Raw genomic sequence first — 26,088 nt, forward strand, 5'->3', positions numbered from 1 at the left:
GGGGAAATTTATGAAAATAAACTTTGAAATTAATCATTTGCCTTTTCCTAACACCTTCTGCAAGTGTTTCGGCTACATTCTAACAGCTGTATCTCTGTAACCAAGAAAAATTGGAATCACAGTGGATGGAGTGTTTTTATTCAAATTAGTGTGTATCATCATCTCCTAAAATATTTTCTGTAGAACACGTGGTATATGGAGTGTTTTTGTTTGGATTAGGCAATAGGTGTAATCCACTAAATTACACGCCCATATCATTAACATCCGAGACAGACTTTGGAAACATCGTACTTGTGAAGCACAACTAGCTGTTTGTTCACACTAAGTGCTGAGTGCTATCGACAAGGATTTCAAATTGATTCCTTATTTCTAGATTTGCAAATAGACTCCTCCCAAGCATCTTGTAATCAGGTTGCGTGCTTATGGAATACCGCCTGTTATGCGACTGGATTCGTAATCTCCTGTCAGAGAGATCACAGTTTGTAGAGATTGATGGAAAGTCATTGAATAAAACAGGAGTGGTTTCTAGCATTCCCCAAGGTAGTGTTATAGGCCCTCTGTTCCTTATCTTTATAACCGATTTGGGAGATAATCTCACCAGCTGTCTTAGGCTGTTCATATATGGCACTGTTGTTTATTGTCTAGTAAAGTCATTAGAAGATATAAAACAATTGCAAAACAATTTGTAGGATCCACCCCATGAGTGCTTAAAGGAATCTGTTAAACTTTAGTTATGCAACAAATCAACTAAAATTAAAGGCCGCAAATTCAACTAAACACCTAGAAATTACAATTACGAACAATGTCAACTGGAATGAATGCATAGAAAATGTTGTGGGGAAGGCAAATCAAAAACTGCCTTTTATTGGCAGAACATCACACTTGTCAGCCCTCTTTTGGAGTACTGCTGCATGATGTGGGATTCTTAAGAGATAGGATTAACGGAGTACATTGACAATGTTTAAAGGAGGTCAGCACGTTTTTGTATCGTGGAGAAGTAAGGGAGAGAGTCACTGACATGATACAGTATTTGGGGTGGACATCATTAAAACAAAGGTATTTTCTGTCGCAACAGTATCTTCTCATGTAATTTCAAATACCAGCTTTCTCCTTCGAATATGAAAATGTTTTGTTTTGACGCCTACCTACATAGGGAGAAAAGACAATTATAATAAAGGGGAATCCGAGCTCACAATAAAGTGAGAAAAGAGCATTATAATAAAGGCGAATCAAACCTCACACAAGAAGATATGGGTGTTCTTTTTTTCTGCACGCTGTTGGAGAGTGAAAGAATAGAGAATTAGTGTGAATGTAGTTTGATGAACCATTTGCAAGGCACTTAAGTGTTATTTGCAGATTAGCAATACAGATGTAAATTTTTATGAATTAGCTGTACCATCAACTCCTAAAATATTTGATATTCTTTCTGAAATGTCCTATATGGTCCAATTAACACAAGATACTTACATTGCAACTGAAAAATCCTGGATGGAATGCAAATAATGTAAAATGTAAAAATAATCACTAAACATATAAAATAGTTCATACTTCCGTGGCCTCTTGTTGACATATTGCCAGCAAGCTTCTGTCTCAGGATCCTTGGCTGACGTTTGTTTAATCTTTTTCCTTATTTTTCGCCACCACGAGTGGCTGGCACTGTCCAGGATTCACCCTCAGTTACTGGTGTCCAGCAGCAATGGAGGGGGAATATTTGTCAGTGCCAGCCACTCATACTGGTGGAATCTCAGGAAGATCATTAAACTAACACTGGCCGAAGATCTTGAGACAAAAGCTAACAGGCAATACATCAATGAGTGTGCAATTGTAGCTTTGGCCATTCTATAGACGATAGTAATAAAACCAAAAGAAAGGAGGAAACAACCATCTCTATGGGCTCATGACCTGAACTTGCCTATGAATGTCCTGCTCACTCTCTCAACACAAAATGTATTCAGTCCAACTGAGTTTCACCTTCTGAATGATTTGCCACTGGTATGCACCTACTGTTGTTTCCTGCTTATTATTTATATCTGTGATCTTTTTAAAGTTCATGTGAACTCCCTGGCATAGAATTAATACTAACACTAATAATTCCTGCTGTGTTCTAGCCCAAGAATTAGACACGCGCGCACACACACACACACACACACACACACACACTCACACACACACACACACACTATATTATCCTGGACTAGGATGCGGGATGAAGTTTTGTCTGGATTGTACTGTATATTGTGGTTTATAAAACAAGGTTAAAAGTCATGAATGGAACTCCCTGTCTATAAAACCAAAGCCTTGAAAACCAGAATTGGCAAACACTGAAATCAGATTGATGAGGAACGAGATCTTAGTCCTCACATCACCATCCAGATATTTTTCAATGTTTCACTAAATTGTTTGACTCAAATGCCCGAATGCTTCCCTTAACAAACTTGCAGTGGTGTGCATATGTATTGACTTTGGTAAGTGGGTTCATGAAACCCCTGATCATCCTTAGATCCTTAAATAAGAATGAAATTTGGAATCATTGGTATTTCATACAATAATTTCTTCATTGATCAGATAGGCAGAGATGAATTTACTTATTTAGTGGGTCTTAGAAGTAGCTAGAATTTACAATGTGTACACTTTTCTTTATCTGAGCATCTTCTGATTGGTCATTGTTATGAAGTACAGTATGAGTCAGTTCATGCAGTAAGCAAGACGAAGAAACATCATTTTAAATAGTTCATCAAATGTGAGCAACTGACTAGCTGCAATCTAATCAAAAATTGTCAAGCGTATTGATATTATTATTATCAATTTTTAATGCGATGTTATTTCATTACAATTTATTGACCGTGAAATTCTTTGTATTTCTGAACTCTCTCACTATTGCCCCCCTTCCCCTTTCTCCTAGGGAATGTTGAGGAAACTGCATCCAATAACATTACAAAATTGTCTGAGCCTCTTGTGTCTGCACTCCATTTGTCTCCAAACCAGAGGACCACAATTGTTTCTGGGAATGAGTCTGCAAAAGACTCTATATCAGCTTCCATCCTGTGAGTGAGGCTAGCTGTCGCCACTAATTCAACCATATACCTATAGGAACAGATGGTTACCTGTTAGTCTAAGGAGCAGGTATCATCCATGCCATTAGTAGCAGTAGGGCCTCCTGCACGTGTTGGGCAGGAATCACTGGCAAACATACTGAGTGGGCACTGACATTTCTTTTCAACCTATCTATTACAACCCTGATGAACTCCATCATGTACCTAATTTTAGAGCTCCTGATGACTAGCAAAACCATCATCTGCATGTGTTTCAACCTTTCATGGAGATTGGTCCCAGTTGCAATAGTTGAGATGTACCATTCTACCTCATATGTACTATCACCTTTGGGCAGGACCTCAGCTCTGTTTGTAAGGTGTAAGTAGACAACCATGTAGCAAGTATCCAGATTTTCCTTTCTTCCTCAGATACATGACTCTATCACAATTTGTGATTCACCCTCAGGTGAGTGTGAACCAGACAGACGGTTGTTTAGGGAGATGCTGTGACATCAGGGATTCCAGGTTAAGCTAGAGATATCAGAAGTGCCTCAGCTACAGCTAAAGGCACCTCAGCAGCACTGCAGTCTGGGCCACCAGCTTTAAGTCTGCTGACCATGCTTAATGCAGCTTCTAATTCCTTGCAGACAGTATCCAATTCTCCTTTCATCTGTACACAACAGGTGCAATCTCCATCTCCACATCTGGCCATTAGAACTGCAACTCCAGGATAGATAGAAAATGACAAAATTTTACTTATTGTGGGTATACATCATGAGAGCAGAATGTAATACACAGATCTACTACCTCTGCCAGCAACAATGACTCTAACCCAGCTGAACATAGTCGGAGTTGTCTTGATTGACATAGGGTATGTCATTCCATGCTACATCAGGTCTTTTCCAGAGTTCATCAATTGTTGTGGCTGATGAATGGTGGTGTGCCAGTCTCTCAGCAGTCAGTGACCAGACGTTTTCTCTGGGTGAATGGTTGGGAGAAATTGCTGGCCAGAGCAGTTGTCAAACAACCTCCGCATTGAGGTACATCAGGGCAGTACAGGGAACATATGGTTTTGCGTTATCTTGTTGAAATATAATGTGAAGCCCCTGAAGATACAGAAGTGTACAGCTACTGGGCATAGCACCTCAGAAGTGGAATGGCTGCCGATCAAATTACTGGCTACACAAACCAGAGGTGGTCATGTTGCATATTCATTGGCACCCTATACCGTGATGCCAAGTGTGGGGCCCATATTGTGACAACTAATGTGTTCTGGCAATGCTTGTTCTCTTCGGAACCTGATGCAAAACCAAGACTCATCTGAAAAGATGATGGTTTACCAATTCTGTGTCTAATGTTGTCACTGGGCACACAGCTGTTGACACGTTTCCCTCCACTGCCATGTCAAGGGAAGTCATAACAATGATCACCATGCTGATAGTTTTTGGTGTTTCATATGTTATCACACTGTCTGTGTGGACACTTGACTTGCTGCAAACAAGCCTATTTTCTCATTCATGGTGTGTGATGAGACAGTACAATCCTACATGGCCAACTGCCGAATATGTCTGGTCTCTTGAGTGTTTGTCACACGGGGCTGTTGAGATTTTGCATGGTATTGAGTATGGTTTTCCTGAACTCATTAGTTTCATAATTGCATGACAGTCGTGGGTTTCTGACCAACATGGGCTGCAATATCGGATAACAGGAAATCTGAGTAGGCAGTGATCTTGCCACTGTCAGATTTCGATATGTGCTGGTAGATGTTTCTTCTTCTGAGGCGAAGCATAAAATGATCTCACAAATAAGCAACATTTCTGAATGAGAAATCCACTGTGTAACATTTCCTTATGGTGTTAATCGTGTCTACTTTGTGCAGTTGCGCTGAAATGCTGATCATTTGCATATCTAAGCAGTTTTACATTTGTTGCATGCTGCCTTCATGGTGTTGCGGTTTAATGGTCAGCAGTGTATTTTTACATATGTTCAACTACACAAGAAATTTACTACTACCCCAAGCAGATGCTAGCTACATTCAAACCGCTGCTGCTGCGCTGAACCTGGCTATAACTACACTATTATTTAGTGCACTAGACAAAAACACTTTCTCAGTAGCCAAACATTTAGAAAAAAAATTAACAAATACTACTGAACACAGGTAAAAAGACAGTTACTGTTCACTTTTGTCCCGAGGCCTGTAAGAAAATGACTAACCTAAACACATTATATTGTTTAGTTGCTTCTACTGACTGGTAGCTAGTTTATGGCTGGAGGGTACCTGAGTATTTGCTCATACAAAGTTCTTGGATTTCCAGTCACATGACTTCATTGAAATGGTGTATTGTTTCAGTGATTGTCACTCCCCTGATCTATTGGCCAGATGATGATGGTAGTGACACTCAGTGAAATATTCTACATATCAAAAAACTCAGTTGCCTGGAAGCCCAAGAGCTATATGATAGTCCAGTTCACTAGAAAAGGCAATGAGATCATCACTATTTACTGTTTGTAACAGACGAAAATTCAAAGTGAATTTTGTGACAGTTGCACTCAAAGCAGTGAGAAATTATTCAACGAAGTCAGCTCACTTTACACTTATGCTCACATATTATACAAGCACCTCAAAGAAATTCATGAAAACCACTAAACACAAGTAAACAGAAAGGAAGTGTTCACGTATTTTCATTTAAAAATGACTAAACTAAACACTGTTCAAACTAGATACTGCTGCTTCTGATGGTTATTGCACACATGTCTATGAGTGGAGCACAGTTCTAGCTCTGCATTCATCCAACTTTGGTTTTAGATTATCATTGGTGTGTACAGAGTTATGATGAAAATGATTATCAGTTCTTTTTGTGGCACATCATGCTCAACTTCCATTTTCTTTTCAGCTTTGTTGTTTCAAGATAGATTTTACATGACAAGAATTATTACACACCTTTACATTTGCCATATGTCAGTCAGCTGTTTCTGAGCACAGTGGAAAGAATAACATAATGCAATAACTTATTTGGAACTTTGATAGATTTTTACATTAAAACAGCCATTTCCTTATTTCTACTACATATTTCTGAAAATTTTTGAGCTGGTTGTCTTTTGATAATGGTTTCACTCAAATGTGTGTATTGCAAAAGAAGACTAGCTTGCCTAATAATTATTTATTTTTAATGTGTTTGTTTGCTTACCAGTGTGTTGTTTAGGCATACATTCCATTTTTTATTTTTTTTAGGAATTCAAATCATTGCGAAATGCTCTGAAAGGGATAAAATTTGATGAAGGTAGCAGCCTGAACCTCACAAGTCATACAGCAAGTCCTGACTGTAGTACCAGTAGTGCCCATTCACAAGATAGCTCATCAACTGCTGGAGGCTATTTTCTACGTTACTCAGAATCAGGGTCACCATTTGATATTATACCTGTTGAGTCACAGGAGGAGGACATCTTGGCCAATATAAGGGTAATGCATTTTTTATATAAGTTTTAACAATAAGGTTTCTTACAGTCTAATTTCCCATGGTTAAAAATGTACTTGAAAATCATATATGATTTTGGACATCACATTTAGGATGGCATGTCTGTGGACTACAGTGATGAAAGCGATGACGACGTGCCAGAAGATGTAAAGAAAGACTTCGTTGATGAAGGAGGGGGTGATAACAATAAGTAAGTTCTCTGTATGAACTCTTCATAAATACCTATTTATAAAGTATCTTGGTTTCTTTGTGGATTTCGTGTCTTTAGTTCTCTTGAACTGTGTTAGTTTTGAAAATGACCTTAACCATGAGAGATTATTTGTACTGTGGTGAGTGAGGTGCAAATCTAACCATATTCTATCTGGTACGCTGAGAATGTCTTTCTTTTATTTTTGTTTTGTTTTTATGTTAAAATGACTCCAATGAGAAGAAAATGATTAAATAAGTTTTGTCAAAGTACATTGAATGAATAACCAGTTCATTCATTATGAACTGCACTGTGAATACTGTTACTCTCTAAATGAAAATATCACAGTTTCTGTAGCAGTGATAAGCTTTTTAAATTCTACATAGTTTACAGAACTTCCAAGTAGTAAAATCCAGATGTCAAAATGATCTTGAGAATATTAGTGCAATGACATGCGTATTGACCATTACACCCTGTCAATTGTAAACTGCAATAACCACATGTAACAGCAATAGATGCACCAGAAGATGCAACTAAAAATGTAGTGAAACCAGTAGTGCGAGCATACAAGGACTTCAGCAAATACAGCTATAGTGGATTAACTAGCTTTCATTCAGCTATATGTTCATCGCTTTTAGCTATTTTAACATCTGGATTTTACTGCTTGAAAGAACTGTGAACTACGTGTAAGTATTTTAGCTGTGGTTGCCCTTGGTTTCAAATTATCTGTTTTTAATTTCTACTATGTGTTTTGGCGGTTAGACCATTGTTATCAGGTGGAAGGCATCTTTTCCATAAAAGTTCATTGTGGATAGCACTGGGGTTTCCTTGCAGTAGTATTTTGAGGTGTCCAGAAGTCTATTTTGTGACTTTCGTGTGCAAGCAGTCTATTGCACCATTACAAAAAAGCACAAAATAACTTCCTGGCCACCTTGCTTACTGCTTTGCTCTAAGAACAGTTACGTAAAGGATGCATTTTGTGTGGTGGTGGTGGTGGTGATTATGATGATAATAATAATGATGATGATGATGCTGTAACCATTAAAATGTAATGGAAATTAAAAATATTGTGATTGATGCAGAAATTGTAATATTTTCAGTCTTAATGAATTGTAGGAAGAATCTTAAATTGTTCAGTTGTGCATGAATCTCAGATTTGATTCAATTGTCAGTCCCCCCCCCTCCCCCTCCCTCCCCCCCCCCCCTCCCCCCATATGAAATAGATCCTGCTTCTAACTCTGCATGGAAGAAAATTACTGCTCAGGCTAGCCTTTGAAACATTCTCCTCTCTTTCACAGATGTTTACCAGACAACTGGGAAACAGAAGGTACATTTCTCTACTTCTAAAACTTTTCTTGTTTAATCTAGTTGCTCACTTATTCTAGTTCCACATAAGATGTTGTGTGTTAAAAGTCCATATCATCATCATCTGGTAAGTAAACGACAGCCTCCAGATTGGTAATCAGCTCACCTAACCACTAAATCATAAAGGTGACCATTACAGTGAGGTGGCAAAAGTCATGGGATGCCTCCTCATATAATGTTGGACCTCCTTTTGCCTGGTGGAGTACAGCAACTCGATATGGCATGGAGTCAACAAGTCGTTGGAAGTCCCCTGCTGAAATAATTGGCCTTGCTGCCTCTATAGTCATCCGCAATTACGAGGTGCATTCAAGTTCTAAGGCCTCTGATTTTTTTTCTCCGGACTGGAAAGAGATAGAAACATGCGCATTGTTTTAAAATGAGGCCGCGTTCATTGTCAATACGTCCCAGAGATGGCAGCACCGTACGGCAGATGGAATTTTACCGCCAGCGGCGAGAATGAGAACTGTTTTAAATACTTAAAATGGCGACGTTTTCCTTACTTGAACAGCGTGCAATCATTCGTTTTCTGAATTTGCGTGGTGTGAAACCAATTGAAATTCATTGACAGTTGAAGGAGACATATGGTGATGGAGTTATGGATGTGTCGAAAGTGCGTTCATGGGTGCAACAGTTTAATGAAGGCAGAACATCGTGTGACAACAAACTGAAACAACCTCGGGCTCGCACAAGCCGGTCTGACGACACGATCGAGAAAGTGGAGAGAATTATTTTGGGGGATCACCGAATGACTGTTGAACAGATCGCCTCCAGAGTTGGCATTTCTGTGGGTTCTGTGCACACAATCCTGCATGACAACCTGAAAATGCGAAAAGTGTCATCCAGGTGGGTGCCATGAATGCTGACGGACGACCACACGGCTGCCCGTGTGGCATGTTGCCAAGCAATGTTGACGTGCAACGACAGCATGCATGAGACTTTCTTTTCGTTGGTTGTGACAATGGATGAGACGTGGATGCCATTTTTCAATCCAGAAACAAAGCGCCAGTCAGATCAATGGTAGCACACAGATTCACCGCCACCAAAAAAATTTCGGGTAACCGCCAGTGCTGAAAAAATGATGGTGTCCATGTTCTGGGACAGCGAGGGCGTAATCCTTACCCATTGCGTTCCAAAGGGCACTACGGTAACAGGTGCATCCTACGAAAATGTTTTGAAGAACAAATTCCTTCCTGCACTGCAAGAAAAACGTCTGGGAAGGGCTGCGCGTGTGTTGTTTCACCAAGACAATGCACCCGCACATCGAGCTAACGTTACGCAACAGTTTCTTCGTGATAACAACTTTGAAGTGATTCCTCATGCTCCCTACTCACCTGACCTGGCTCCTAGTGACTTTTGGCTTTTTCCAACAATGAAAGACACTCTCTGTGGCCGCACATTCACCAGCCGTGCTGCTATTGCCTCATTGATTTTCCAGTGGTCTAAACAGACTCCTAAAGAAGCCTTCGCCACTGCCATGAAATCATGGCGTCAGCGTTGTGAAAAATGTGTACGTCTACAGGGCGATTACGTCGAGAAGTAACGCCAGTTTCATCGATTTCGGGTGAGTAGTTAATTAGAAAAAAAATCAGAGGCCTTAGAACTTGAATGCACCTCGTATGAAAGTGTTGCCAGTGCAGGATTTTGTGCATGAACTAACCTCTTGATAATGTCCCATAAATATTCGATGGGTTTCATGTCGTGCAGTCTGGATGGTCAAATCATTCACTCGAATTGTCCACAATGTTCTTAAACCAGTCGCTGACAGGCGTGGCCTGGTGAAATAGTGCACTGTCATCAATAAAAATTCCATCATTATCTGGAGGCCTGAAGTCCACGAATGGTTGCAGAGGGTGTCGAAGTAGCTGAACATAACCATTTCCAGTCAGTGATCAGGTCGGTTGGACCAGAGGATCCAGTCCATTCCATGTAAACACAGTCCACATTGTTATGGAGCCACCACCAGCTTGCACAGTGCCTTGTTGACAACCTGGGTCCATGGCTTCAGGGGGTCTGTGCCACACTCAAACCCTACCATCAACTCTTATCAACTGAAATCGGGAATCTGACCAGTCTATGGTTTCCCAGCCATCTAGGGTCCAACTGATATGATGATGGGTGCAGGATAGGCACTGCATGCAATGTTGTGCTGTTAGCAAAGGCACGTGCATGTGTCATCTGCTGCCATAACCCATATTCTCCAGTTACTTCACACAATGTTGCTTGTATGTTAGCATTTACAACTTTACATGGATGTCACTGTTCTCGGTTGTTAAGTGAAGAACATTGGCCACTGTATTGTCTGTGGTGAGAAGTAACGCTTGAGATGTAGTATTTTTGGCACACTCTTGACACTGAGGATCTCTGTATATTGAACTCCCCGATGATTTCTGAAATACAATGTCTCATGGATCTAGCTCCAACTACCATTCCACATTCAAAGTTTGTTAATTCCCGTCGTGTGGCCATAATCTCATTGTAAACCTTTTCACATGAATCACTTGTGTACAAATGACAGCTCAGCAAATGCACTACCTTTTTACACCCTTTTACACCTTGTGAACACAATACTATTGCCATCTGTATATATGCATATCACTATCCCATGACTTTTGTCACCTCAGTGTATAATATGAAATACTTGAATGGTTGGAAATACTCAGAACACATTTTTTACTTTGTAACAGTATTGCCATGTCCCAATGCGTGAAGAAATTGTTAACTAATTAATATATCAGAATTTGTCTTATTTTTCCATTGCCCATGTGTAAAAAGGAAGGGCCAACATTGAAATCTTAATAAAAAACAGTGGATTACACTTGTTGATGCTTATTGAGTGAGAGCTAATTTTAAACGTCTGACTGATATTTTGTGAATTGGTTCCTCCATTTCCATATGTATCACATGCATGCTGGTACTCACTTCAAACTGTACAAAAAGATACTAGCAAACTTAGCAAGATACTATATTAGTGTGTCCATTTTAAAATTATCTTCTTATTATGCTGCTGTTGTACAGAATTGTGGCAGTATTTCACTTTTTCCCCACCAGCAAATGCATGTCACCCTTTAATGATTAGCATTGCATCTTGATTGTGGTCTGCAGCTTCTCAGACTCAGCTGACGTAGGGATGCAACTCTAACCCAGCATTCTTTCTCACACCGTTATAAATTAAAGCTATTGGCTATGCAAAAGGCACTTCTATCTCAACTGTAGGTAACCATAGATAGTCCTGTTGGAGGTGACATGCATTTGGCATCTTAAAAAACTGATACACACGTCACACTGACCTGTAGTTCAGTGTTAATGCAATTTGAATTTTTCTCATAAACAAATCTTTGCCGGAGATAAGTCATATAAAGAGCCAGAAATATCCTATGGCTAACAGACAAGTGAATGTTGGACATTTAAGTTTATAGTCTGACACACAGTGACTAAACCATGCTAACTTGAGGTAATCATCTAATAATTGACCTTACTGGCAGTTTGTGATATTAATTACAGTAATGTTACTATACTTTCTTTTCCTGTTGAGGCTTTTGGAACAGCAAGTTTATTCATTCAGAAAAATAGGTAACGAGGATGGGAGTGAAATATGTATTTTTAGTTAAACTGAAAGTCATCTTGTATCCCAAGTCTAAAGAAACATCAGAAAGATGTCTTGTCCCCCCCCCTTTTTTTTTAATGAATCCCTTACTTGATATATAATAACAAAAGTACCAATGGATGGTTCTCCACTGAGCATAGCCCTAGTCGGGAATACATAATCCCATATTTGTGGTAGGCCTCTGCCTTTTTTTCCCATGATGTAACATGGGGCCTATTGTAGGCAATTGGATTCCATGTCAAACTGTAAGTCCCCTTTTCTCATTTGGAAAACTGGGGCAGGTTAGGGATGCGATTGTCACCAAAGTGGCATCCAATTGAAATATTTTCACCAGGCCATTTTATTATTATTATTATTATTATTATTATTATTATCATCATTAGTACTTACTTCACTTTTCAAATGGTACTGTAGGGATTTCTGCTGTTCGTATTGTAGTTTTAAAAGAGACAGATTCAGTTGTGTTTAATATGTCAAAATCCAATAAGTGAGTTATCTGTTTTGAACATGAAACTGATTCCTGCCTTATGTGGAAGTTAATGTCATGCTGATGAGGTGCTCCATCTTGATGCAATTAAGCGAGTCTATTCACAGAAGTGGAAACTGCTACTAATCACACTTGGTGACCTGTGGTTGGAGTGACAAGCCAACTGGAAGGCAAATGATGTGGTATCTAAGATGATTCACCAGTTATCTATGATAACAGGTCTGCTATTTTTTCTGCCGGAGTCATCAAAGAAAGGTGCATCAAAACAATGAATTCATTTGTGGGACAGGGAATTGATGTTGTTAAATAATAACTTTGTGTCATGAGTTTAATGTCAGGATGCACACTTGCATTGCAAAATTACATCAGCAAAATCAACAAAATGGAAAACAGAATAGGATGTGATGATAAACAATTTCTTAAAATTCCATTTATGTCATCAGGGGTTTGGAATGCCCACCATCTACTGCAATACATATTTGCGGTTACTGGTATAGGGATTTCTTGATAGATTGAAGAGATTCCTTCAATATTGTCGCAGAAGAAGCTGAGTAGCACCATGCTGTAGTGGTTATGATACTAAGCTGTTGCATGGAGGGTCGTGAGTTCAAAACTCACGTGGACTGTACAATTTTAATTTCTGTATTCGGTTCAAGTACATTCTAGAAGTATCCACAATTGTCAAGAATCATTGTACTGGAATCTTCTGTAGCTGTATATGTACCAGTACTGTATGTGTTCTGGCCGGAGGCAGTTCACTCCATGCTCTTGTATGTGCAAGGGCTGAATAAACCTTCGTTAAGTGAAGTTAGTGTTTGTCATTCATCTAATTACACCTTCTTGTACGTTACATTATTCTGGTGGAGACACTGGGTATTGGAACTTGTGATAGGGCACATTATCAACGATAAAGTGGCTCCCATCAGGCCACGACAGAGCCGCCATTTATGTGGTGAGAAACCCGAGCTCGAGGCATATTCAGCAGATCACAGTGTACCGGAGACAGAAGAGGAGGAGGACTTTGCGATGACAGAAACTGTGTGCCACCACATGAGACATTCTTGTGAGTTCTCTGCTGACAATTGCCAAGATCCAAACAAGTGGTTGAAGGTATATGAGCGTATAGCCAAATTTAACAAACAAGATGACACCATGAGTTTGGCTAACGTATTTTTCTACTTGGAGGTCACTGCCAAGCAATGGTATGAGGACAACGAGAAGTTCACAATCTGGGAAGTATTCCAGGCGGAACTGCACAAGTATTTCGGTGCACACAATGAGAGAAGTGCAAGGCTGAAGCTAAATTAAAGTGCAGGGCGCAGCATCCAGGAGAAACTACAGCATCGTACATTCAAGATGTTTTGGAGCTGTGTAAAATAGTGGATCCTAGAATGAAGGAGGAAGATAAGGTTGCACATCTCATGAAGGGTGTTGCTGAGGACATGTATCAAGCCCTACTCCTGAAAGAGGTTTCGACAGCAGATGACTTCATAAAATGGTGCCAGTATATCGAGACAATGCATGAAAAAAGAATTGCACGCAAGAAGTTTGAACGGCTTCCAAATGTCATATTGATGTCTGTGATGGATGAAGCAACTGATTTCACAAGTGTTCTTCGTCAGATAGTGAGAGAGGAAGTTCAGAAGGCACTAGGATTGCACAGCGAGCAAAAAACCAAGATGCTTAAAGAGGTCATAAGGGAGGAAGTGGAACAGATATTGAACCCAATCTCTCGTCCTTCATTTCCCTTTAAATTGGTTAAAAAATCGAGAGCCAGGGAGAGTTACGTTCCTACAATGCCGCATGAGGAACCTGTTTGGGCACCAAGGAAGACTGACATCTGGAGGACCCAGGATAACCAACCAGTATGTTTCCACTGTGAACGACCAAGACATGTGGTGCGCTATTGTCGAGAAAGGCGGTGGATATTTGATGATGCCCGCGCCAGCAGACAGCAGACCGATCTTAGTCGACGCCAACTCTGGGACGATGAAGATTAATAAGATGATGTGGGTGCAGGATGATGTAGGCCACCATCGCTGCAAGCTAGCTGCTGGAGAGGACGCTCCCAAACATGCCGATCAAGATCTGCATTGCTGTTCAGAAGCTCCAGTCGATCACCTAACCGCCGCAACCTGGAAAAGTAACCTTCCTTGGAGGTGAGGCTGCCGAAGAGAAAAATCCTCTGCCGTCGATCACTACAAAAATGATAGGAAACTATGTCGATATCCTCATGGATGGCAGACCAGCCCAAGCTCTTGTGGACTCTGGAGCATCATATTCAGTCATTTCGGAGAAGTACCGTCGCCAGTTGCAGAAAACCATATTCGTCGACAACAAAACATCTCTGCTGAAGGTGGCTAATGGGAAATATGTGAAACCTACAGGAAGAGGTGCCATTAGTGTGGGTATAAGTGGCCATACACAGCCCTTAGAATTCGTCATCTTACAAGAGTGTAGTCAGGACGTCATTCTAGGATGGGACTTTTTGAAAGCTTCTCAGGCAATTAGTGTGTGGTCACTTGAAGATTATGCTAGACGGGATGAGATACTATGGACAGGAAGATGTGCATCCGAATGTGTGGAGACTATGTTTTCTGGATGAAGTGATCATTCCTGCAGTCAGCACTAGAAAGGTAACTGTCACATGTCATGCCATGCATCAACCCATGGATCTTGTAGTGGAATGTAAGAGAAGCATGTCACTGAAGAATAACTTGGTCATCCCAGCCTCTGTTGTCTCGTTTAAGAACGGAGTCCGTGAATTGTGGATAGTTAACTGTCGCCGAGAACCGCAGATCCTTCCAAGATGCATGTGCGTAGCAAATGCTGAGCCATTAATTGAAGATCAGCTGAGCACCATAGAAACCCCCCATGCTGAGTCTGTGGGCGAAATTAATGCTACCACCACAAGACAAGATCTTCTAACTCGACTATCACCAGATCTCACTAAGAAACAACAGAAGAAGCTACTTTCCATTCTTCAAGAGTTCTCTGAATGCTTCAATCCAAAGTTGAAGAGCAAATTAGACAAATCAATGGTGAAGCCCAGATTAGCACTGGAGGCCATCAATCAATAAGCCAGAGAGCATACCGTGTGTCAGCAATAAACGTCGAATAATTCACGACGAGGTAGGGAAAATGATGAAGAATGACATCATTCAGCCTTCGCAGAGCTTATGGTCATCACCAGTGGTCCTTGTCAGGAAGAAGGATGGCAGTTGGCACTTTTATGTTGATTACAGGAAGCTTAATAAGATAACTAAAAAGGACGTTTATCCCCTTCCACGAATTGACGATGATATCGGCAAATCAAAGTAGAGGAGGCTGATCGTGAGAAAAGTGCATTCATCACCCCTGAGGGCCTGTATGAGTTTAAGGTGATGCTGTTTGGTTTGTGTAATGCACCAGCAACTGTTGAACAGATGATGGATAATCTTCTAAGGCACCTGAAGTGGACGCTGTGTCTTTGTTATTTAGATGACATTATAGTGTTCTGAGAGACATTTGATGAACATATAAAAAGACTGTCTCCAACAAAGTGGTCTGAAACTTAATCCAAGAAAGTGTCTCTTTGGAGCAAAAGAAATCAAAATACTTGGGACACCTTGTGTCAAACGAAGGTGTGTGGCCTGACCAGAAGAGGTGAGAGCTATAACGGAATTTCCTATTCCTAAAAGTAGTAGAGATGTGAGAAGCTTGCTTGGATTATGTTTTTATTACCGTCATTTTATCAAAGACTTTTTGTATCAAAGCTAGGCCACTCCAAGAGTTGTAAAAAGCCAATGCTAAATTTATCTGGGGTGGTGCTCAACAAGAATCTTTCAGTGTGCTGCGAAAAGCTCTGACGACTGACCCAGTACTTGGTCTGTATGATGAGAGAGCACCTACAGAAATACACACAGATGCCAGTGGGTATGGGATCGGCGTGGATGGAAAAGAGAACTACAGAAAGAGAATGTCTTGCTGTGATCTGGGCCATGTGCAAGTTTCGACAGTATCTCTATGGAAGGCCATTCACAGTTGTTACAGACCATCATTCACTTTGTTGGTTGATAGGTCTTAAGGATCCAACAGGACAACTCACCAGGTGGGCACTATGTCTTCAAGAGTATGGCATCACCATAGTGTACAAAAGTGGAAGAAAACACCAAGGTGCCAATTGTCTCTCAAGAAACCCTGTGCTAGACCATCAAGACTTCGATGAAGGTAGTGGCTGTCTCACTGCACTCCAGGATTTCTCTGCTGAGCAGAAGAAGGATGCCAAGATATCTCAAATTATGCTTGCCTTAAATCGGTCAGAGGCTGTGAAGGACAATTTAAGGTAGTTAATGGGTTACTTTGCAAGAAAAACTTTGATCCTTTTGGAAAGAGGTGGCTACCAGTGATTCCTAAACACATGCACTTAGATGTTCTACAGAAATGGGTATTTAGGAGTGTCCGTCACTATATGTCGCACTGTCGAGAGTGCCAGAGGAGAAAGGCAGTTCCTCAGAAACCACCTGGCCGACTCATACCAATTCCACCAGTCGAAATGCCTTTCTAGCGTGTTGGGATGGACCTCCTCAGACGATCTCCAACATCTGCTAATGGCAATAGATGAATTATTGTTTGCACTGATTATCTTGACACACTATGCCATTACAAAAGCCATGAAAACAGCCGAAGCATTCGAGGTAGCCAGATTCATCGTGGAAGACATTGTATTAAAACATGGTGCCCCAAGGTCATTAATTGCAGATTGAGTGACAGAGATAAACTGTCGGTGCAACATTACTCATCACACGATGACTGCCTACCATCTGCAAACTAGCGGGCTTACTGAACGCCTTAATAAGACCTTGGTCGACATGCTATCAATGTTCGTCATTGTTGAGCAGAGCATCTGGGATGAGGTGCTACCTTTCATGATGTTTGCGTACAACACCGCCAAACAAGACACCACAGGATTTATGCCATTTTTCCTGGTGCATGGGTGTGAGGTGACTACGACGATGGACACTGTGTTTCCGTTACACCCTGATGATGTGGACAATGACTACATTGGCCAGATGTTAACCAGAGCTGAAGAAGCTCAGCAGTTAGCTTGACTCTGCACGCTCCAGGCTCAAGAAATCAATCACCGAAGGTATGACACAAGCCACCGTCTTGTTGTCTACCAGCCTGGTGACCTCGTCTTGACCTTCACTCTTGTTCGGAAGGTTGGTCTCTCTGAGAAGCTCCTCAGGCGCAACTTTTGACCTTATAAGGTTGTAAAACAGTTGTCTGTCAGGAGGCAAATTATCCCGGATAGATGACTCGTTCCCAGACTAGGAGGACGTAACACCGAGACGCTGTTCTCTTAAGGAGGGGGCAATGTCCCAGAAGCAGCTGAGTAGCACCGTGATGTAATGGTTACGATACTAAACTGTTGCATGGAGGGCCGTGAGTTCAAAACTCACCTGGACTCTACAATTTTAATTTCTGTATTCTTTTCGAGTACATTGTAGAAATATCCACACTTGTCAAGAATCATTGTACTGGAATGTTCTGTAGCTGTATATACAGGGTGTTACATAAAGGTACGGCCAAACTTTCAGGAAACATTCCTCACACACAAAAAAAGAAAATATGTTATGTGGACATGTCCGGAAACGCTTACTTTCCATGTTAGAGCTCATTTTATTACTTCTCTTCAAATCACATTAATCATGGAATGGAAACACACAGCAACAGAACGTACCAGCGTGACTTCAAAAACTTTGTTACAGGAAATGTTCAAAATGTCCTCCATTAGCGAGGATACATGCATCCACCCTCCGTCGCATGGAATCCTGATGCGCTGATGCAGCCCTGGAGAATGGCCTATTGTATCACAGCCGTCCGCGATACGAGCATGAAGAGTCTCTACATTTGGTACCGGGGTTGCGTAGACAAGAGCTTTCAAATGCCCCCATAAATGAAAGTCTAGAGGGTTGAGGTCAGGAGAGCGTGGAGGCCATGGAATTGGTCCGCCTCTACTAATCCATCGGTCACCGAATCTGTTGTTGAGAAGCGTACGAACACTTCGACTGAAATGTGCAGGAGCTCCATCGTGCATGAACCACATGTTGTGTCGTACTTGTAAAGGCACATGTTCTAGCAGCACAGATAGAGTATCCCATATGAAATCATGATAACGTGCTCCATTGAGCATAGGTGGAAGAATGTGGGGCCCAATCAAGACATCACCAACAATGCCTGCCCAAACGTTCACAGAAAATCTGTGTTGATGACGTGATTGCACAATTGCGTGCGGATTCTCGTCAGCCCACACATGTTGATTGTGAAAATTTACAATTTGATCACGTCGGAATGAAGCCTCATCCGTAAAGAGAACATCTGCACTGAAACTAGGATTGACACATTGTTGGATGAACCATTCGCAGAAGTGTACCCGTGGAGGCCAATCAGCTGCTGATAGTGCCTGCACATGCTGTACACGGTACAGAAACAACTGGTTCTCCTGTAGCACTCTCCATACAGTGACGTGGTCAACGTTACCTTGTACAGCAGCAACTTCTCTGACGCTGACATTAGGGTTATCGTCAACTGCACGAAGAATTGCCTCGTCCATTGCAGGTGTCCTCGTCGTTCTAGGTCTTCCCCAGTCGCGAGTCATAGGCTGGAATGTTCCGTGCTCCCTAAGACGCCGATCAATTGCTTCAAACGTCTTCCTGTCGAGACACCTTCGTTTTGGAAATCAGTCTCTATACAATCATACCGCGCCACGGCTATTGCCCCGTGCTAATCCATACATCAAATGGGCATCTGCCAACTCCGCATTTGTAAACATTGCACTGACTGAAAACGACGTTCGTGATGAACACTAACCTGTTGATGCTACGTACTGATGTGCTTGATGCTAGTACTGTAGAGCAATGAGTCGCATGTCAACACAAGCACTGAAATCAACATTACCTTCCTTCAATTGGGCCAATTGGCAGTGAATCGAGGAAGTACAGTACATACTGACGAAACTAAAATGAGGTCTAACATGGAAATTAAGCGTATCCGGACACATGTCCACATAACATCTTTTCTTTATTTGTGTGTGAGGAATGTTTCCTGAAAGTTTGGCCGTACCTTTTTGTAACACCCTGTATACTGTATGTGCTCTGGCCAGAGGCAGTTCACTCCACGTTCCTGTATGTGCAAGTGCTGAATAAACCTTTGTTAATTGAAGTTGGTATTTGTCATTCATCTAATTACACCTCCTTCTTTGTAACAATATCATTGCACGTGCTGCAACAATGTGATGTTGTAAATAGTCTTGGGTTGTCTGAACTTGTACATAGACTTTATCTTTAACATTACCCTAGAGAGAAAAGTCCATTGACCTCAGATCGGGTGAATGTTCAGGCCAACTGATAACACCTTCATGTCTATCCAGCAACTGTTAAAAAGCTGACAGAGTCCTTTCCTAGCCACAAGCAAGTAGTGAACTGGACACCCATCATACTGCTACCACATAAATGTACATACACTCCTGGAAATGGAAAAAAGAACACATTGACACCGGTGTGTCAGACCCACCATACTTGCTCCGGACACTGCGAGAGGGCTGTACAAGCAATGATCACACGCACGGCACAGCGGACACACCAGGAACCGCGGTGTTGGCCGTCGAATGGCGCTAGCTGCGCAGCATTTGTGCACCGCCGCCGTCAGTGTCAGCCAGTTTGCCGTGGCATACGGAGCTCCATCGCAGTCTTTAACACTGGTAGCATGCCGCGACAGTGTGGACGTGAACCGTATGTGCAGTTGACGGACTTTGAGCGAGGGTGTATAGTGGGCATGTGGGAGGCCGGGTGGACGTACCGCCGAATTGCTCAACACGTGGGGCATGAGGTCTCCACAGTACATCGATGTTGTCGCCAGTGGTCGGCGGAAGGTGCACGTGCCCGTCGACCTGGGACCGGACCGCAGCGACGCACGGATGCACGCCAAGACCGTAGGATCCTACGCAGTGCCGTAGGGGACCACACCGCCACTTCCCAGCAAATTAGGGACACTGTTGCTCCTGGGGTATCGGCGAAGACCATTCGCAACCGTCTCCATGAAGCTGGGCTACGGTCCCGCACACAGTTAGGCCGTCTTCCGCTCACGCCCCAACATTGTGCAGCCCGCCTCCAGTGGTGTCGCGACAGGCCTGAATGGAGGGACGAATGGAGACGTGTCGTCTTCAGCGATGAGAGTCGCTTCTGCCTTGGTGCCAATGATGGTCGTATGCGTGTTTGGCGCCGTGCAGGTGAGCGCCACAATCAGGACTGCATACGACCGAGGCACACAGGGCCAACACCCGGCATTATGATGTGGGGAGCGATCTCCTACACTGGCCGTACACCACTGGTGATCGTCGAGGGGTCACTGAATAGTGCACGGTACATCCAAACCGTCATTGAACCCATCGTTCTACCATTCCTAGACCGGCAAGGGAACTTGCTGTTCCAACAGGACAATGCACGTCCGCATGTATCCTGTGCCACCCAACGTGCTCTAGAAGGTGTAAGTCAACTACCCTGGCCAGCAAGATCTCCGGATCTGTCCCCCATTGAGCATGTTTGGTACTGGATGAAGCGTCATCTCACGCGGTCTGCCCGTCCAGCACGAACGCTGGTCCAACTGAGGCGCCAGGTGGAAATGGCATGGCAAGCCGTTCCACAGGGTTACATCCAGCATCTCTACGATCGTCTCCATGGGAGAATAGCAGCCTGCATTGCTGCGAAAGGTGGATATACACTGTACTAGTGCCGACATTGTGCATGCTCTGTTGCCTGTGTCTATGTGCCTGTGGTTCTGTCAGTGTGATCATGTGATGTATCTGACCCCAGGAATGTGTCAATAAAGTTTCCCCTTCCTGGGACAATGAATTCACGGTGTTCTTATTTCAATTTCCAGGAGTGTATTTCAGATGGTACTTCTTCTAGAAGAGCTAGTAGCACTCCAGTAAGGAATTGTGTCACCCATTAAGGTTTCTTCAATAAAGTAAGGACCAATGACCTAGTCTCCAATAGTCCCATACCAAACATTCACATTCTACTACCTCTTATATGTTCAGCCTGCATCAACTGGTATGAATTCTCAGCAGCCCAATAATACATATTTCTTACATTCAGATTTTCATGATTTGTAATGGTATCTTCATTGTTAAAGAGAACACTTAGAAGAAAGAAACTATTATCCAGGCATCGCATTGGAGTCAAGTGATACAATTCTTTGTATCTCCTACCATCCCACTGCTTAATCTGCTGATGAAATGAATGAAACCTGTTTGCATTAAAAATGTGTACGATGGTGATTTGACTTCCTCTGGATATGTTCACAGATTCTCTGGAATTTACATGTGGATTATAAGCAGCAGCTGGCAGAACATATATTTTGTTTGCTCCACACAGTACAGGCTGCTCTTTACTCTCTGCACAGAACTCCAGCCCCCTTCCAATAACAATTTTGTGCATATGTGCTGAATTGTCATTCTTATTAGCCTCTGTCTATCAGGATGCCTTTGTGTATACAACATGAACTATTGTTTTCATGTTTCGTGTCTTGGTTTGTGAAAGACATGTCTTTTTTTAAACTAAACAGCACTCTGTACACCTAAATGACAAATAGAATAAAAGCTACATTTTCCTGTGGACCCCTTTTGTGGTGCAGCAGTTTTATCCTTATCCAATGTGACGTATTTTCTTATTTTTGTATGAAACCACAAGCTTTTGCATAAGACAGCATTCAGTTACAAATTAAAAATGTACAAATCTTAAGGTTCGAAACCAGTAACCAGATTCGGAAGAGTAAAACACTGTGGAATTTGTCTCTTTTAGAAATACGATAATAGCTGCTGAAATTACTATAATTCCATTTGAAAAAAGGAATGTTGATACCAATATCTCTGTAATTAATATAGCTATGAAAACAGAGACTATACTTCCTTTAGTGAGGACTTTTTCACAATTCACATGGGTGAAAATGAGATTACAGTATCTTAAATGGTTCTCGAAACATATGAGATGAAGCATAGGTGAATTACTGTGTATACTAATTTATGTATAACCACTACACAGCTTCTTGTGTTAGAACTACGGGTACAATGTTGCTGTGTTGAACTTCACAAATTGAGGATTCTCTTTCCGTTATGTGCTACCTCCTCACAACCCATCTTTACCTGGCGTAAATCTGTCTCCTCATTAATGTTCCTGTTCAGTTACTTATACCATGTGTTTGCCTTGTTGACAGATATTGTTACCACTTCTAACTGTTCAGATTGTCAAAACTTGACAATTGTACAACCAACCCAACTACACTTCAGTTAAATCGAATAATTCGTTAAATTTGTGTCCTTGAGTCAAGGAACATGGTGATTTTACATACCCAGTCATAAAAGGTGTACAAACCTCCCATCATTTACCTCTTAAATTAATTAATGTTTACTTGTGTGATCATATAAGTGCAGTAAAAGACTTTTTTTCCACCATCAGTGCACACATCTTTTGATATTTATCCCTTTTAGGTCACTGAATTACCATTGTTCGCTAAACAATCCAAAGTGAGGAATTGTATGGCTGAATGGTCTTCCAGTTTATCCATTTAAATGAACCCCAAACAATCCAACTAATTTAAAAACCCATATAGGCAAAACTGATCTGTAGATAAAGTTGATATTTGACTCATGTTACTGAACATTATGTTTTATTGATGTCAAAGCCATCACAGTGCCAGTTTGATAAATTGTTTTCTTGCGTAGTAATTCTGTAGCTGCTTGCCAAGAAAGAGAATAAAATTTTTCTTTTGTCTGTATTTTAGTAATCACAGTTTCCATTCTAATTTTTATTTACAAGGTGTAGAAGTATGAAACCGGAATTTCCCTGTAGATGGTGCTAGCTGTCAGTGTACGGCCCATGAAACCACATCTTCAGAGCCATCTGCTTCCTGCAGCGACTGATGACGAATGTCAACACACAGTAACCCAAGTTCCACCATACATCGGTATCTGTTTGAAACCTGTAATCATGTCGAGTTGTATGCCTACGAACTACGATTTGCGGACAGCATTGGTTTTCTATCATTTGAAGAAAACTGCTGCAGAATCACATTGAATGCTTGTCGAAGCTTTTGGCAAACATGCTCTTGGGCAAACATGGTGTTTCGAGCGGTTCAAAAAATTCAAAAGAAATGATTTTGATGCGAGAAACGATGAGCGTGGGAAACCACCGAAAAAGTTCAGAGACAGCAAATTGCAGGCCTTCTTGGATGAAAATGATAAAATCGACAGAAACTTCTTGAACAATTGAATGTGATACAGAAAGCCATTTATCTTAAGTTGAAAGCTATGGGACAGGTGCAGAAAGTGGGAAAATGGGTTCTGCATGAGCTGAATGAAAGACAGCAAGCAAATTGAAAGACCACTGGTGAAATGCTGCTTCCCAGATACAAAAGAAAGTCATTTCTCCATCGAATAAAGACAGGTGATGAAAAATGGATCCTAAGCATTGTAAATCATGGGTGAATCCAGACAATGCAGTGTGTTTGGTGGGATCAGAAGAGTGTCATCTGTTATGAGCTGCCAAAACCTGGTGAAACCATTAACACTGAAGAAAGTCATTTCTCCATCGAATAATGACAGGTGATGAAAAATGGATCCTAAGCGTTGTAAATCATGGGTGAATCCAGACAAACCATCGTCATCCGCTGCAAGACCAAATCGCTTTGGAAAGAAGACAATGCAGTGTGTTTGGCGGGATCAGAAGAGTGTCATCTGTTATGAGCTGCCATACCTGGTGAAACCGTTAACACTGATCACTACCAACAGCAATGATTGATTTTAATTGAGCATCATGTGAAAAACGACCGAAATATGGAAAAAGGCTACACAAAATCATATTGCTCCATGATAACACCCCACCACAAGAAGCAAAACGGGTTAGGGAAACGATCGAGGTGTTCAATTGGGAAATACTAGGGTATACGGCTTATTCTCCAGACTTGGCTCCGTCCGATTATCGTCTATTTGCATCAGTGGGACGTGCTCTTGCTGAACAACTCTGAAATTCATATGAAAATGTACGAAAATGGCTTGCTGGCTGGTTCGCTTCAAAAGAACTGTTTCTTTGGTGAGGCATCCGTAGCCTGCCGGAAAGGTAGGAGAAATTTATAAATAGCAATGAAGATTATTTTGAATAAAATATTGTTTATCAGTTTTGACAACAGACATGTAATTATTGCAACCAAAGTCCGGTTTCATACTTCTACACCTGGTATTTTACAGATTTTATTTTGACTCTACTCCAGTTCCAGGCCCCAGAATACTGCTTTATTACAGATAATCAATAGAAAGAATAAAGTTAATCACTCATGATTGTGGTAGCTGTGTGTGCGCGTGTGCGCGTGTGCGTGCGTGCGTGCTTGTGGACAAGCTTATTTAACAGTTCAGTATTGTTGGTGTGCTTATCTGCTGCTCACTGCCTCAACCATATGGTGAGAGTTTAAATCTGCCTCTTCCATTGTAGGTATTGCGCCCAGAAGTTTTCAGTATTGTATAAATGTGCTTACTTTATTAACAGCTGTGGTTGTTGCTCCTAAAAGTTTATGTTCAGTGAAAATTTGATTCGTTCTTGACTATGATTCATGTAGCACCCTTTCGTATATGTATTGAAGAGTCTGTATTTTTATTTCATTTGCAGAAATCCAAAACCATTTGTAAGGAAGCAGGTGCAACATGATTTTCTTAAAGTCCCTGTACTCACAACTACAACATTAACAGTTCTGCGTTACTGTGGTAAATATCTGCAAATGAGTCAGCTACTGCGACGTATTGCAAGTGACGTCATTGCAGGAATGATTCAGTTGTTTGAATACTACATGTATGCTGTTTTTGTCTTCTTCACTGCTGACCTGGTATGTTTTCAGTTTATTCAGAACATTTCGCATTTGATTATATGTAAACCTTTGGCTTTCACATTAAGAAAGGTATGCAGTGTTGTTAAAAATGTGTTGAACAAAAGTTGCCATTCCTAAACTACTTATATATTGCAAATTGTAGAACAGGAGGTTGGTAAATGATGTGATCTAATTCTGAATCAGAATTGCTCTATAAATTCTTAGTCACTAAGTGAGGTTTTTTAATCTCTCTCCCTCCCTCCCTCTCCCCCTCCCTTCCTCTCCCCCTCCCTCCCTCTCCCCCTCCCTCCCTCACCCCTCCCTCCCCCTCCCCCTCCCTACCCCCTCCCACACTCCCCCCTCCCACACTCCCCCCTCCCACACTCCATCCTCCCATACTCCCCCCTCCCACACTCCCCCCTCCCACACTCCCCCCTCCCACACTCCCCCCTCCCACACTCCCCCCTCCCACACTCCCCCCTCCCACACTCCACCCTCCCACACTCCACCCTCCCACACTCCCCCCTCCTGCACTCCCCCCTCCTGCACTCCCTCTCTCCCTCCCTCCCTCTCCCCTCCCGCCCTCCCTCTCCCCCTCCCTCCCTCTCCCCCTCTCCCCCTCTCCCCCTCTCCCCCTCTCCCCCTCTCCCCCTCTCCCCCTCTCCCCCTCTCCCCCTCTCCCCCTCTCCCCCTCTCCCCCTCTCCCCCTCTCCCCCTCTCCCGTCTCCTTCTCCCGTCTCCCCTCTCCCTCTCCCCATCTCTTTCCTCCCTCCCTCTCGTTCACCCCTTTCTCCTCCCCCTCCCTCCCTCCCTCCCTCCACCTTCCCCTTTCATCCTCTCTCCCCCTTCCCCTCTCATCCTCTTCCCCCCTCACTCTCCCTCTCCTTCCCCCTCCCCTCACCTCCCCTGTCCTCTCTCCACCCCTCTGTCCTCTCTCCTCGCCTCTGTCCTCTCTCCTCGCCTCTGTCCTCTCTCCTCGCCTCTGTCCTCTCTCCTCGCCTCTGTCCTCTCTCCTCGCCTCTGTCCTCTCTCCTCGCCTCTGT

At 42.3% G+C, this 26,088-nt stretch overlaps 1 protein-coding gene across 9 annotated transcripts in view; it reads left to right on the plus strand.

Annotated features, from left to right (window-relative positions):
- LOC124721478 (syndetin) overlaps positions 1-26,088 on the plus strand; it is a 150,117-nt gene that overhangs the window by 68,948 nt on the left and 55,081 nt on the right. For all 9 annotated transcript variants that reach the window (XM_047246475.1, XM_047246481.1, XM_047246473.1 and 6 more), the window contains 3 exons: positions 6,265-6,492; positions 6,601-6,698; positions 24,850-25,063. In XM_047246475.1, coding sequence (XP_047102431.1) covers positions 6,265-6,492; positions 6,601-6,698; positions 24,850-25,063 — 540 coding nt within the window. The remainder of the gene's footprint in view (positions 1-6,264; positions 6,493-6,600; positions 6,699-24,849; positions 25,064-26,088) is intronic.

This window comes from Schistocerca piceifrons, chromosome X (genome assembly GCF_021461385.2).
Source record: "Schistocerca piceifrons isolate TAMUIC-IGC-003096 chromosome X, iqSchPice1.1, whole genome shotgun sequence".
In the NCBI taxonomy this organism is placed as follows: domain Eukaryota; kingdom Metazoa; phylum Arthropoda; class Insecta; order Orthoptera; family Acrididae; genus Schistocerca; species Schistocerca piceifrons.